The sequence below is a fragment of the Labeo rohita genome, chromosome 10 (genome assembly GCF_022985175.1).
Source record: "Labeo rohita strain BAU-BD-2019 chromosome 10, IGBB_LRoh.1.0, whole genome shotgun sequence".
Taxonomy (NCBI): domain Eukaryota; kingdom Metazoa; phylum Chordata; class Actinopteri; order Cypriniformes; family Cyprinidae; genus Labeo; species Labeo rohita.
This window is the reverse complement of record NC_066878.1, coordinates 27,904,143-27,921,074: the sequence shown is the minus strand read 5'-3', so window position 1 is coordinate 27,921,074 and position 16,932 is coordinate 27,904,143. Positions and strand designations below refer to the sequence as shown.

Here is a 16,932-nt window from a genome sequence, read left to right as displayed (position 1 = left end):
TTTTCTGGAACACTTGTAAATTCCTAAGCATTTTTCACATGCCTTCTTCATTTTTTTGTCAATTTTTTATTTTTTATTTTTTTAATGTGTCTATATTTAATTCATTTTTTTTTTATCAGTTTTAGTTGTATTCTATAAATTCTATTTTAAAGTATGTTAAAATAAAAAACATTATTTTATATTGTAAAAACATTTTGCAATATTACTGTTTTTTTCTATATTTTTAATCAAATAAATGCAGCCTTGATGAGCATAAGAGACTTCTTTAAAGACTATTACAAGTCTTACTGACCCCAAACTTTTGAACGGTAGTGTGTATATATATATATATATATATTAAAATCTGGGTCTGGAACAAATAAAAAATATACAATATATATATAAAACCTTAACATAAAATATAAATTTTATATGAAAAAAATTATAATAATAAAATTTGATGTGACAAAAAGTAATATGAAAAGAAAAAGTTTAGAATTTCGTTCTCATTTTTTGCTGTCTTTTTAAATAAATCGCTGTGACTTAAAAAATTTAAGATGTAAACAAAACGCGTATCTTACCCTAATATATTACATCATAATGCATAGTAGTTTCGTTTACAAGTTCTCCAGAAACAACTTGTGTAAAGTTAAATAAGCTCAATTTCCTGGTATGATCTTGAAACGTGGGCGTTTCACATTCAGGTCAAGAATGTGAACCTTCAAGAAAAGCGTTCGTTCCGTTCCACCTTAACTGGATATTGTGTTTGTCAGAAACATGGCGCTCCGACAGAGACTCTCCCTCCCTTAAAAACACAAACACACACTCACACAGAGTCTGTGTCCTATTGGCAGCGAACAGGAAACTTCAGGCTGTCAAAAGATCACACAGAGCCCGTCACTTCACTTATGAGCGCCGTTTACACAACAACTACTATTTCTGCTGCTGCTGTGCAGGAGGCGCGTTTGTCTGCAAACCCCGCTTTAAAACAAGAAAAATGTCAGTGAACCCGAAATTTGTCAGTCCTTTCCACAGACCGCACTGTTTGTCAGCCGCTGCACCCGCCGGACAAGCCAAACTCACACACCCTGGAAAGGCCATTTTAGCCGGTAAGTCTGTTTTTGTGCTTATGAATCACGTAAGAAACTGTGAAAGTCATTTGTGTTAATACTGTGACCGACTCCAGATCAGCTGCACCACGCAGTTTTTGCACTGTCATCCACACTGTTTACAGTCCTCTGCTCACTTGATCCCTACAGGGCTGTAGTCAACATCACTGCACAGGCGAGTATTCAGTGTGCTGGACTGTGATGTGTGTGTCATGCTGTGTGGAACTGATGCAAAGTAACAAAAGAACTTTGATACAAAGTAACAGAAGAGCTTTGATACACTGTAGCACTTCTGTGTTGTAATGTAACAGTTGAGGCTTACCTGTAACAAAAATAGAACGTGTCAGTCAAAAGTGTCAGGAAAACCTCACATTACACCCTAAAATCCAAAAATAAATCATTTTAATTACTTTAATGACAATTAAGCACATTTACACCTTTATTCTCTAAAAAAAAAATTATTTTATGTATTTAATTTTTTATTTATTATTATTATTATTTTGACATCTGTTTATGTGAACTTGTTTTCTTTGAGGAATTTTATTATTATGTTCATTACATTTTTTGCACATTTTCCCTATTTTTTATATTTATTTATTTATTTATTTTACAGTAATGTAAAGTAACAGTTTTGGATTTTTTTTTTTTTTTTTTTTTTTACTTTACTGATTAATGTATTACAGTTTTTTTTTAATACCTTAAAAATACTGTAACAATATTATTTTATTTTATATCAGGAAATATATATATATATATATAACTATTTTTTAACAATTTTCAAAAAACGCCTTTTTTATTGTGCATTCCACTTAATCTCAAACAAAAAGCAGTTCGGTTATTTTGATAAAGTAAAAAAAAAAAAAAAAAAAAAAAAAACCCATGATTTTAGAAAATTTGTAAAAAAACTGGGTTATCTTTTCTTGCAAATAAACTCTTCATATATATATATATATAAAATACTTTAAAATTCAAATATTGCATTATTTTGTTTTGCATTATGGTGAAGGAGGGGGGATGTGCTTCATTGGCATCAAAATAATGTAACAACTAAAAAAAAAAAAAAAAGCTTAATTTTGTATGCAAAATCTAATTTCTTATTTGTTTCTTTTTATTTTTGGGGTGAAATATGACCCAAACATGTTCTTCACTTTCCTTTATTGATAAAGTATTTCTTTATCGCTGTTATCCATACAGGCCTTTGATTGACATTTATTATATCAGGAACAGAAAAAAAAAAATTCTAAAGGAATTCTAATGAAATTTCTATTTCTAAATTTCTAATCATTATTATTTTGAGCCAGTAATTAGCAATTTGGATCTTATACTTCTAATAATCAAATAAGATTAATAATAATAATCATTTTTTATGTTTTCAGTTACTAGTAATGCATTAACATTCTTTTTCTTTATTTCATTCTCTCCTCGGCATCTATGGATAACTTTGTCGTCTTAAAAGTGTAGTTATAGGCTGTCTATTTTCCACCCTTCCCTGAAATCTCCCTAGTTAGTGTGATTAATGTCTTGCCAGGGCACGTGTCTTGAGATTCACAGCAGTGACAGTTAATATGAAACTCATAGTTGTTCGGTTCATATGTGATTATGTGCTGCATGAAGTTCATTCTGGTCCCAGTAATTGCGCAGTGGAGTGATAAATGTGCTGCGTGCATGATGACGTGATGACAGAGCCTGTGGCATGGACACATTAACACAGTAACGTGGAATGCAGACGGTTTGTGAGTGATGAAATATGTTGTTAACTACTACAACAAGTAACTACAAGCGCACTGGATTACGATGCATTTCATAGATGTCACAGATTGTTTACATTTTATTCTTTGCACCCTATTTATGTATACATGACATGATCCTTGACATGATTGGTGCGTTTGTTGTCAGTCGCGAAGCTTTGAATCGTGTACTAATAAAATTCGGTTTGCAAACGAGTCTTTTTTTTTTTTTTTTTGATGAACCGACTAAACCGTCTAAATAGTTTTTTTTTACTAGTTTAGTACAAAAAAATAGCGGCTCGAGTGAACACTGACTGGGTGAAAACTCCCTTTTTAATAGAAAATATTTTACAATGAATCTCGTTTACATCGTGTTTAGAATCTGTTTGTTATAACAAAACGCTTCGTGAATCTGCCGAGCTCACGCTGCACAAGCGCTGACTAACCTAAACGCCTCTGATTGGTCAACGCGCTTCACAAACATGTCTGTGATTGGCTGAAATGCGCAACGCTGCAAAAGCGCGTTGTAAACAGAAACCTTTGATTCTCTTCACAGAGAGTTCATGTTTATCGTTACGTTTTTAAAGCGTACGTATCGACTTTTTATTAAAGTACCAGTACTTTCGAAAAAAGTATACTTTATAAGGTAAATACTTGCTTCACCTCTGAAAACAAGGTTCCTTTTGGCTGACGTTTTGATTGTAAAAGACCAGTCATACAAGTACTCTAATATGAATGGATGGCTCAGCAGAAAAACATGCAAACACTCACACAAAGCCATTGATTGCATCATATAAACTCACTCTGTTTGACTTTTAAGACGTAAATCAGGATTAGGTGTGTCATTCTGACTGCTGCTTTAGCATCCGACCAAACATCTCTGACTTCCTTAAAGGTTTTAATGGTTTTTAGAGTTTATAAAATGATATTTGCCTTTATTTGCTATAAACAATCTATTTGACCATGACATTTAGCCTAGTACTGAATAGATACACTACCAGTCAAAAGTTTTTGGGCAGTAAGATTTGTAATGTATATATATTTTTAAAGAAGTCTCTTCTGCTCACCAAGCCTGCATTTATTTGATCCTGAGTACAGCAAAAACAGTAACATTTTTAAATATTTTTACTATTTAAAATAACTGGTTTCTATTTAAATATATTTTAAAATGTAATTTATTCCTATGATTTCAAAGCTGAATTTTAAGCATCATTACTCCAGTCACATGGTCCTTCAGAAATCATTCTAATATTTGGATTTGCTGCTCATTATTATGTTGAAAACAGCTCAGTAGAATGTTTTCAGGTTTCTTTGGTAAATAGAAAGTTCAGAAGAACAACATTGATCTGAAATAGAAATCTTTTGTAACATTATACATGTCTTTATCATCATTTTTGATCAATTTAAAGCATCCTTGCTACTAAGTATTAATTTCTATAATTTCTTTCCCCCCGAAAAAAAAAATTTCATTTTCATTTCAGATAAATGCTGATCTTTGGATCTGTCTATTCATTAAACAATCCTGAAAGAATTTACCCAGCTGATTTCAATATTAATAATAATAATAATAATAATAATAAAATAAATGTTTCTTAAGCAGCAAATCAGCATATAGGAATGATTTCTGAAGGATTATGCAACATTGAAGACTGGAGTAATGATGCTAAAAATTCATCTTTGCATCACAGGGAGAAATTACATTTTAAAATACTATATATATATATATTATAAAAAAATATACAAATTAAAATAGACAGCAGTTATTTGGAATTGTAATAATATTTCACAATATAACTGATTTTACTGTATTTTTGATCAAATAAATGCAGCCTTGGTAAGCATAAATGTTTTAAAAACATTTTAAAAAATTACAGACCACATGTTTTTAGATGGTAGTCTACAGTATCTAATATTTATATTTATTTTAAAAATCTGATATTATTTATTTATTCTAAATATTTGTAAGTGATTTATGTACCCATAAATTATTTATGCATGAACATTTAGGATAGCTGTAGCCCCTCTAGTCTCCCTCAGGGCAGTTTCAGTGGTTCAGGGAGACCAGCAGGTCAAGCAGGTTATATATCTGACCCTCCTACACTATATCCTGCTGTTTCACCTGCTATAAGACACATTAGTGCTTGTCAGTCATGTTAAAACCTGTTAAACAGGTATACTCATTTTGTAAGAAAAAATATTTGTATATATTAACCCAAACCCTCAAATTTCCTGAGAGCACACATGATTGTTCCAGGAATGTGATTACAAAACATCAAAATGAAGAGGAAACAATTAACAGGAACAATTTTAGTAACAGAGAAATTGTAGTTTATGCACTACTGGGGAAACATCAGACGCTATTTAGAGAAATTACAAATATAAAACACTAGCACCCATTTCTATGTAGCCAGTTAATGACACAACACCAATTTTTTTTTTGTTTGTTTTTTTTTATAGAAGGTACAGTATGCATTTTAGTGCATCTTGTGGAAAACTAAAATCCATTTCCATCTCATTAAAATCAGTTTTTTCTTTCAGCCATATGTCTCCTCTAGAGATTTGACAAGATACAAAAGCCAAAAGATCTTAATATGAACTCAACCTCTGTACTCTTACTGTATGACAACTATTGACTCATTTGTGTTTAATTTAGCAGAAACCCCTCTGACAAAGTTGATCCCTAAATGAAAAATAACTCTCCTGAGCTATGAAAGAGCAACCTCTTAGCAGTATTTTTTTTTCCTCTGGAATGTATACAGCGTATAATAATGTCTTGTTTGGCTTGTTGAATCAGAATTATTTAATTGATCACCTGAAGCGTCTGTGCACACATGGCACGCAGTGAAAGAAGTGTAGATGTGTCAACAAACTTGAGATCTGATTAAAGAGCAGGACGTTTGTTTCACAGTCGCACCCATCAGAGCAGGGGGCGGATCCTCTGAGCCAATCACAGAAAGACACGCCTCCTTTTACTGCCGCCTGTTGAGCTGCAGATGTGCTCAACACACAGTTAAGGTGGCGACAGATCTGTGGGATTTACATGAGACATTCATTGCCGTGAAAACTCAACCGTTCAAAAGTTTTGATGCTTTTATTCAGCAAAGATGCATTGAATTGATCAAATGTGACGGAAAAGACATTTCTAAAAGATTTCTATTTCAAATAAATGCTGTTCTTTTGAACTTTTTAGTCAGTAGAGAATCTTGGAAAATAAAATGTATCTGGAGACTGGAGTAATGATGCTGAAAATTCAGCTTTGATCACAGAAATAAATTACATTTTACAACATATTCAAATAGAAAACTGTTCTTTTATATTGTAATAATATTTCACATTTTTAATCAAATAAATGCAGTCTATATAATTATATATTATCACTGTAAAAAAAAAAAAAAAAGTTAACTGAAGTGTGCTTTACAAAAAATACGATTTCAGTCTTTCTCCTTTAAAATTTCACATTTAATTCGATGTAAAACTTCCTGTTTCCCTGTAATTATTTGTTACAATTTGCTAGCAATTTATGAGTGAATTGTTTTACAGTAAATGCTACTTTTTTTTTCTGCAGTGTATAATTATTTGGCTAAAATATAATTAAAATAATTAATAATCAAGAAATGCTATTACTGTTGAGATTAGTGATTTAAGTTTATAATAAATCATTTAGAAACCAGATTATCACAAAAACTTGAGAGAGACTCACTTTTTTTTTGTTTGGTCCTGTAAGCAACCGCCTATCAACTGCATAGTAATGCAGTAAAAACGACCCCAAAAACCTTATTCTGATCATTTTTTAATCTAGTTTTGATAAATAGAATTATACTACAGATTATTATGCTTTTGTTCTTTGCACAGTGTTATTTCTTAACAAAATATCCTTTAAATATATAAACATTTCTCTCTATTTAGTATTTAATGTGTATATATATAATTTTATTTTATTTTAGTTGACATTTATTTTATTTCAAGCAACAAAAAATGTTTTTTATGCTTTTAATTTTAGTTTTATTTAAGTGAAAATTTAAAAATTAGTTAGATTTATATATATATATATATACATAATGTCAAATAAAGTAAAAAAAAAAAAATATATATATATATATATACCATTTTATTTTACTTTGTTTAACATTTATGTTATTTCAAGCAACAAAAAATGTTTTTATGCTTTTACTGTTAGTTTTATTTAACAAAAATAACCTGATTTGTGGCTTGTATTTTTACTCTCATTATTAATAACTTCTCTGTGTTTTGCAGGTGGGATTGCGGGAGGCATTGAAATTTGCATCACGTTTCCTACAGAGTATGTGAAAACTCAGCTACAGTTAGATGAGAAGGCAAACCCGCCTCGCTACAAAGGCATCGGTGTGTATTTGCTCCAATATTATTATCTTAAGTAAACGCTCAACAGTTAATTTCATTATAATTGCATCTGCTTTGTCCTGAGAGCACTTTCATTTAATCATTGTGCGTAAAAACGTACGGTTCATCAGCAGAGAGACAGAGTCCACTCGGGTCGACGGTTCAAAGTACAGCAACTGATGCGCAAGTGTTGGGGTTTATCAGTCGCTGGACTTTGTGACCCCTTTTCATAACAAGTTTATCAGCACTGATTGTTCAAAGCAGTTCATTTGTTAACCAATCGCACTCTCGCAACCAGCAATGTCACGTTTCGACAGTCTCGTCATGTTCTCTTTTGAAATGAATGATTTACTCAGCTGCAGGAGATCAGAACAATCTGAAAAGGAAATTATCGCTTTTATTAATTCATAACGCCCACGTTTCAAAAAGATTAGCATTTTTAATGCCTCTGGCTGAGATTTGAATGCAGATCGCTCTGTTTTAGAGTGTTATAAATGATATCGAAGTGATGTAATTCTGTCTTGTTTCGTCAGTCGACTGCGTGAAGCAGACGGTGCGTGGTCATGGGGTGAAAGGTCTGTACCGCGGGCTGAGCTCTCTGCTCTATGGCTCCATTCCCAAAGCTGCTGTGAGGTGAGCATTTCCTGACCCGCTGGGATAAGCCTCGCTCAGCCGGACCTTTGGCTGTCAGCGTGAAGTTTGATGCTCAGTGAAGCTTATTCTGGCTGAGAGCTGCCCACAGTTTGTAGTTTTTGCTTTGCTCTATAGCATTTCATCAACTAGATGTTCGTTTTTGTAGAGTACAACTTGCTCACTAGCCCTCATAACATACAGCCAGTCCAGCTAGGGTTGGGTCACAGGAGAAATTTGTAAACTATTAAGTAATTTCCATCTATTAATTAAAAATATTGGAGCCTGACATACACATGGCAATCAGATATACATTTCAAGGTAATTATAGTTCAACAAAAGTAAAACCATACAGAAAAAATAGTATTTGAATTAAAATAAACATTAACTGAAATAAAATAAAATAAAAACTAATTAATAAAAAATATATGGATGTTTAAAAAATAATAGGAAAACACAATAAAATCACTAAAACTAAAATTAACATTAAAACAGAAACAAAAAATTAGCAAAGTTATTTATTATACTTAACTAAAAGCAAACCCATACTTTTTTTTTTACTAGAGGTTAACTAAAAGAAAACGAAAAAAACTAATTTTATTTTAGCTAGTTATCAACATTTAGCATATTCCTTTTGTTTAACTTAGATGCACTAAAATAACTAAAATTAAAACAGAAATAAAAATGAATAAATACTATGTACGTTTAAATAAAATATTTTTTTTATTTACAATAAAATGACTAAATCTTTAAATAAAAGTAACATTAAAAAAAAAAAAAATATATATATATATATATATATATATATATATACACACACACACATATACGTTTAAAATATTTTTTAATTTACGATAAAAATACTAAAACTTTAACTGAAATTAATAGAAAAAAGTTAACTAAAAGTTTACCTATAAAAAAGTTATTTTATTTTAGCTAGTTATCAACATTTAGCATTTTCCGTTTTTAAGATTTAATTTGATGCACTAAAATTAAATCTGAAATAAAAATTAATAAAAACTATCTGTACATTTAAATAATTTTTAATAATAAAATTACTAAAAGTAACATTAAAACAAACAAAAAAAGATTATATATATGCACACACATACATTTAAATAAAATATTTTTTATTTACAATAAAATAAACTAAAACTTTAACAAAAATCAACCTATAAAAAACTAAACTTATTTTATTTTTGCTAGTTATTAACATTTACCATTTTCCTTTTGTTTAACTTGATGCACTGAAATAACTACAATTAAATCGGAAATGAAAATGAATAAAAATTATATATACATTTAAATAAAATATTTTTATTTACAAATTACTAAAACTTTAACATTAAAATTAAAACAAACAAAAAGATTTTATAAATATAAACACACACACACACGTTTAAATATATTTTTTATTTATAAACAAATTGCTAAAACTGTACATAAAATTAACATTAAAACAAAAAAACAACATTAGCTATTTAACAACAGCTTTTTTTTTTGTTTGACTTGATGCACTAAAACAAGTCAAATTAAACTGAAGTAAAAAAATTATAAAAACTATATAGACTTGAAAAATGCAACCCCCACAACAGAATATATATATATATATATATATATATATGTGTGTGTGTGTGTGTGTGTGTGTGTAATTTATATGTAAAGTTTTATTAATTAATTAATTAATCCTCCCTGTAGACAAAATTCTGCAAAGTAAATGAGAAAGATGCTTTTTCATTTAATTTTACAGCAGGAGATGGGTCAGTGTTCAGGCTGTCATAAGTGTGTTTCTCTGCAGGTTTGGGATGTTTGAATTCCTCAGTAATAAGATGAGGGATGAGTCTGGGAAGCTGGACAGCACACGTGGGTTGATCTGCGGTTTGGGCGCAGGAGTGGCGGAGGCTGTAGTCGTGGTGTGTCCTATGGAGACTATCAAGGTGCGTGACGTGATATTCTGATGCTTTTAGCATTGATAGTTAGAAGCCTAGTGCTTAAGATCTACACTGAGAGTGTGAGCAATGCAACATTTGACTTAAGTCACATTGCATTGCTCACTTTCTGTCTAGACAGACTATAAGAAATTCCACACTGATGCAAAAAGTAGTACAGGTGACCTGTGATTTACCAGTTACCAAAGTAAAGATGCATTAACATACATATAGCTTATATTGTAGCTTTTAATTCATTGCATTAGTTGTGAAATACATGTTAAGTATAGCCAATCTAAAGTGATCTCTGTTTGAATTAATACTGATATGAATAAATGTTTTGCTTTAATTTCAGGTCAAATTCATCCATGATCAGACCTCAGCAAACCCAAAATACAGAGGCTTTTTCCACGGCGTGAGAGAAATAGTCAGAACACAAGGTACATGCGAATGCTGATTTGTTTAGCCTGTAGCGCCACCACCTGGAGACCGAACAGACGTGCAACAGATATTATATATATATATATAAAAAATACACACATTTTTTACTGGAAATCATTACCTGAAATGAAATACTAAAAATATATATATATATATATATTTTCTGCTAACTGCCAAGGTAAAATTTCTCATTTTAATTTAATTTAATGTAATGTACTGAACTCACTAAAATGAAACTGAAATATTAATTAATAAAGCTATACAGTCTTATAAAAAAATAAAATATTTCTAAATAAAAATACTACAAATGATGAAACACAAAATTACTAAAAACTTTAATTAAAATGGAAATGGAAACAGATAATGGAAAAATAAAAACTGATTCAAATTATTAAATTACTTAATAAATATTATAATAGGATTTCAGTGATACTAAAATAACACTGATTATAAGCAGATTTTTTTTTTTATTATGGTTGTGTTTATTATTAAACCAACCCAGAAATATTTAAAAAAATATATTAGCATGAAGCAATGTTATTTTAGTTTTTTTTTAAACATATAATATTACTATTTTTTTTTATTATTATTATTATTATTATTATTATTATTTAGGATTTATTTTATCACTTTTTTATTTTTTATTTGTTGTATTTTTTTTTATATTTTCAGCTTTCTTTTTAATTTTAGTTAAAGTTCTAGTAACTTTATGTGCATTTTTCATTTCTATGTAGCTTAATTTATTTATTATGGTTGTTTATTATGAAACCAACCCAGAAATATAAAAAAAAAAAAAAATTATATTAGTATTTTTTTTAAAAACATATTATTATTTTCAAATTTTTTCAATTATTATGATAATTATTTTGGAATTATTTTTATTTGCTGTATTTTTTTTTTACATTTTCAGCTTTCTTTTTAATTTCAGTTAAATGTGCGATTTTTTTTTTTTTTTCTATGTAGCTTTAATTTATTTTTATTCCGTTTTGTTTTAAGTGTTTTAAATGACCCAAATCCTTGTCTAAAACAAAGCTGGCCTGTTCAAAGGGCATTTTTAATTTTTAGTTATTAATTTTTTACAAAATTTGCATATAATAAATTGAGTCTCATATGATCTCGTGTAAACATGTAATGCAACAATCCATGTGATCATCAAACTCTAACCAGCTTCTGATCTAATCAACTATTTGAACCACAGGAAGCTGCAAACTACCAGAAACCCATCATTAGAGTAAAATGAAAACATTATTAAGAGTTTATTTGTAAAACTCTCGTCTGTTTTCACAGGACTCAAAGGAACATATCAGGGACTGACGGCAACAGTACTGAAGCAGGGCTCGAACCAGGCCATCCGATTCTACGTAATGACGGCTCTCAGAAACTGGTACAAAGGTGTGAAATGCAATCTAATAATTACTAGTAGTAGTAGTATAGATTGTGCTGATCAAACAGGGTGGCTGAAATGATCACTGTTCACGCCAAAACTAGGTGATAACCCAAATAAGACTATTAACCCCTTCGTGACCGGAGTGTTCGGAGCCGTTGCTGGAGCCGCAAGCGTGTTTGGAAATACACCACTGGATGTGATCAAAACTAGAATGCAGGTGTGTCATAAAATCATTTACACTGTCAAGCATGAAGCAAGACTCTAGTAAAACATCAACAAGACAGCTGAATATTGTTTTCATGATGTTTTCAGGGATTGGAAGCTCACAAATATAAGAGCACAGTCGACTGCGCCATCAAAATCATGAAACATGAAGGACCGGCTGCGTAAGTAAACATGATGCTAACATGAAACACACCTGATTGACATATTTATGGGTGAATCTCAGGAAAACATCTGTGGCTGTGGTTTTATATTTCTAGCTTTAGTTTATTTATATTTCAGTTTTATTGTTAGTCATTTTAGAACTTACATTTTAAATTACTTATATCTATTGGTTATTTTTTTGATAATAGAATATTTCATAATATTTATATTTAATTTAGTGCTATCAAACAATTGCGATTAATCGTATACAAAATAAAAGTTTTTGTTTACATAATATATGTGTGTGTACTGTGTACTATATTTATTATGTATATATAAATACACACAAATGCATGGATATATTTAAGAAAAATGTTATGTTTATATATTCAATATATTTAAATATATTAATTATATTAATAAAATTATATACATATAATAAATATACACATATTATGTAAACAAAATTTTATTTTGATTTGATTAATCGCGATTAATCATATGAAAGCACTAATTTCATTTCAGTTGCAGAAAATGATCAATAATAGTTTTAGTTTTACTTAAGGACCAACTATATAAGCAAGCATATAATAAAAATGACAAAAACACGTAACAAAATGACTAAACTACAATTAAAATGTGAATGAAAATGTTGTCGTTAAAGTAAGTAATTATATTATTTCTCATTAAAGCAGCATTTGAAAGACCATTACAAACTTTTGACATTATTTTCATGACAAAATATTCATTCACATTTTATTTTTATTTCAGTTTTAGCTATCTGGAACTGTACTTTTGTCATTTTTATTCATTTGTAAAAAATATTTCTAGCCTTGATTTATTTTTTATTTCAGGTTTAGACATTGCAGAGCTTAAGCTTACTAATATGAGTTAGTTGTAAGTTTTGCATAACATAATATATAATAGTAATAATAATTTATATTAATAATTTATATATATTTTTTAATTTTATAATTTTTTATATATAATAACATATAATAACATTTTATATAATATATATATGTTATACGTTTATATTTTATATGAACAGTAAAAAGTAATTGTTGAAGTTCTACAGTGACAAAACTAAAACTGAAAAAAAAAAAAAATTAAAACTAGAAAGATACATACACACACACACACACACACACACACACACACACACACACACACACACACACACACACACACACATATATATATATATATATATATATATGTTTTTTTTTTTTTGTATATAATAACAATTTGTATAATATGTTATACTTTTATATCCTTATATTTTCTTTTTTTCTAGTTTAATTTTAGTTTTAGTTTTGTCACTGTAGATCAGGGGTGCCCAACCCTGTTCCTGGAGATCGACTTTCCTGCAGAGTTTAGTTCCGACCCTAATCAAACACACCTGTCTGTAATTATCAAGTGCTCCTTGAGATCCTAATTAGCTGGTTCAGGTATGTTTTGGTCAGGGTTGGAGCTGAACACTGCAGGAAAGTCGATCTCCAGGACCAGAGTTGAGCACACCTGCTGTAGAACTTCAATATAATTACTTTTTGCTGTTCATAAAAACTAAAATCAATAGAAATTCTAAAGAAATGCACATTTTTAACATTCTTTTCATGACCTTTAAGCAATTTTCTGAACAAATTCTCATTACTGTAATGCATAATGATCTGAAAATGTTTCTGAAAGGTTTTGCTTTTTGAACATTCACTTAAATGTTCTCACTCTCTCTTCTGTAGATTCTACAAAGGCACCGTGCCCAGGTTAGGACGGGTGTGTATGGACGTGGCAATAGTGTTCATAATCTATGAGGAAGTGGTTAAGGTTCTCAACAAGGTGTGGAAGACGGATTAATGAAGGCGGAGTCCGGCGTTTACACAGCGGCCAAAATACCTGCCAACAGCAGACGACACAGAAAGTCACTGGAATGTGCTTCTTTGCCATCATTTAATCAACACAGACAGAGATAGATTTCCCCAACTAATGTGAGAGAGACACCAAATACTTGAAAATTAGTATTTTACCCCAAAGACCAATTTAAATAGAATTTTTTAACTGTTTTTATGGAAAACTACATGTTTAGGGAGACTCACTTAAATTTTATTTGATTTTTTTTAAACATTAGGTGTCATAGAAAATTTTATTCTAGTTTTAACAATGTTATTTTCTTAAGTGCAATTTACCAGCAAATATTATACTTTTCCGTTGTATGCATTTTAATTTTATTTTCCTCACTTGTGATTATATACTAAGTGCTGAGGGCCTAACTTGAACACCGTAAAACTTAAAGTAGTCAACTTTAGTCTAAATTAACCTCATTCAAAAAAAACCCCAAAGCTTTTAATTATAAGATACAAATGTGTTTTATACTCTATAGTACTTGTCAAGAGTTAGGAAACATTATGATTATTAAATGTTTTAATGTTGAAGTCTCATGACCACTAAAGTTGCAATTGTGTGCACAAAAATACAGTAAAAACATAACGTTGTGAAATATTGTTACAATTTAAGCAGCAAATCAGTATATTAGAATGATTTCTGAAGGATCATGTGATTCTGAAGACTGGAGTAATGATGCTAAAAATTCAGCTTCGATCATAAAAATAAATTACGTTTTACAATATCTTCAAATCGAACATAATTATATCAAATTGTAATAATATTTACTGTATTTTTGACCAAATAAATGCAGCTTCAAGCAGGTGAGCAGAAGAGATGTCATTAAAACATTTAAAGATCATAATATTTTTAAACTTCTGACAAGTACTAGTGGTACATATAATACATGCACTTTCACATTTGGTAGTAATCCAGGTTTAGTAATTATTTTAAGTGCCTATATTAATATACATCATATAATCTATTATTTTTGGAATTCTACTTGTTTACATTGTCATTTTCATAATTTGCGTATAATTAAACCCTACCCTAACAGTATAGCATAATAACAGTGACATTCAATAACTGTACGCCTCAATCTCTGAAATCAACACCACATGCTGTGCATTTAAAAACTGAACAGTGTTTTTCACCTAACCGAGCGTCACCAAAGAGCCAGATCACTCAAATACAATGTTTACTTCTTTAACACGAGTTGAATGTTGTAAATGATGTGAAAAAAGTCAACAGGCCAGAGCCTCTTAAAAGCTGATCACGGATCAGTCCATGCCTTAAAGACGATTAAGCGTGCTTGTATTTCTGTTCCTCTTCTCCTTCTGCTCTCCTACCTCAAGATGTTCTCGCAAATCTGTAAAAACTGACAAGAGAGGTGAAATATTGAGCGTATTCAATATTTACGGTGACATGAAATCTAGGATTATATGTAACAGACATCGTATAAAGCGAATGTTCACTCTTCAGCATTGTTTCCAAATGTAAAACTTGTTTTCCACAGCAGACCAGAGAACTAGAGTGGCTTAACTTATAGTATGCAACTGTTATAGAGGTTAGAAATATTAAATAACATGTGTTTTGCCTTTACATGTGGGTGAGTAACAGTCTTGAATGTACAGAGGTTTGACTGTCAAAAATATCATTTGTGCCTGTGGTTCTTGACTCTTTAAAGACATGTTTTAGATATACTGTAATGCCATATATCTAAAAGATACCATGTTGCAGCCAAATCTTGATCTAGTGTTTATTTGACTTTGTAAACGGCAAGGCATAGGCGACCCATGTTGGGCCAGGAAAAACAGCAGTGGGAATAAACGTGGGACTTTATAGTTGTGTATCTGTGAAAGTAATCAGAATGCATTCCAAAAGTGTGACCTAAAATATGCATTAATTGTCATGCTAATGAAAAATAATGTGCCTTCAGTTCATGTTCTAATTTAGAATAAATTATGCTGACTGGACAAAGAGTCTGTTTTATTTTTTACGTGTGTATATATACACTGTTATAGCTTTAATAATCAAGATAAGTATAGACAGACAGGAAAAATAATTTACAGATCAAATTAAATAGTTAAAGAATAAAATAAAAATATGTCTGGCAAACACAAGACCACTGATTCATGAGTACTGGAACAAAACACTACATAACTGAATCATTCTGAATGAATCTTTTCAACACATTTCACCCGTTTTGTGTTTTCTGCTTCTCCCATTTGCTCTTTTTACATTGACTATCACTCTGTAAAGACTAACATAATTTGATGCAACAATAAATACTCAAATATTTACAGTATTACAATATGTACTGAGAACATGCACTTTATTGACTGGACGGTTTCAACTGACTGAATGTCACCAACTGAATTACAGAGGTCAAACTATTTAAAATATACTTAATTAAGCTTCAAACTCGATCATAATGCACAATGGTTCCATCTAACGTGTATTTTGAGGTGCAACTCGTCACACTAATGTTGTGTTTTCACTAAGTTAGCAGTAAACCGGTTAACGTTACCTCACCTGAGTATGTTCGTAGATTTGTGTTAGATGTCTTCGACGTGGAAAGCAGTTATCTTCGAAGTGGAAATACGGATACCTATAATATTTGTAAACATCATCCGTTTTTCGCTTATTTCAATTAATCGCATGAAATCAGCGAAGTAGCATGGCCGACGGAGCTAAAAGCAGAGGAAGACAAAGCGATTCAATTGAGAGAGTCCACTCCGATTGATTCAAACTCGTGACTTCGATCATTCAGTTCAAGCGATTCACTAGCAGAACTCAGTTCGTCATTGTTTGTATTTTTTTTTAAAGCACGTATTAAAACGGAAACGGAGCTTTACGAAACTCTGAATCAGTTAAACCATTGCGTCACAAATCGATTCACTGTTTCGAAACGCTTCAGTCGGAGCGCGTACTGCGAATCATTTGATTAGATCGAAGCTTCACAGCGGGTTCGCGAATCATTTGATTTAGATCGAAGCTTCTGAGCGGCTTCGCGAATCATTTGATGAGATCGAAGCTTCTGAGCGGGTTGGCGAATCATTTGATTTAGATCGAAGCGTCGGGAGCCCGGCCAAGATGGCGACTGTGTAACATTCATGTGCTGAAGC

The 16,932-nt window shown here is 30.6% G+C and overlaps 1 protein-coding gene across 1 annotated transcript; it reads left to right on the top strand.

Moving 5' to 3' along the window:
- The first annotated feature begins 772 nt into the window (after window positions 1-772).
- slc25a1b (slc25a1 solute carrier family 25 member 1b) lies at window positions 773-16,118 on the top strand. The gene is made up of 9 exons (XM_051121304.1): window positions 773-1,088; window positions 7,070-7,177; window positions 7,708-7,807; window positions 9,603-9,741; window positions 10,088-10,172; window positions 11,461-11,565; window positions 11,662-11,777; window positions 11,873-11,946; window positions 13,666-16,118. The coding sequence occupies exons 1-9, from the start codon at window positions 977-979 to the stop codon at window positions 13,778-13,780; spliced, it is 954 nt and encodes a 317-aa protein (XP_050977261.1). The 5' UTR covers window positions 773-976; the 3' UTR covers window positions 13,781-16,118.
- Window positions 16,119-16,932: the final 814 nt, after the last annotated feature.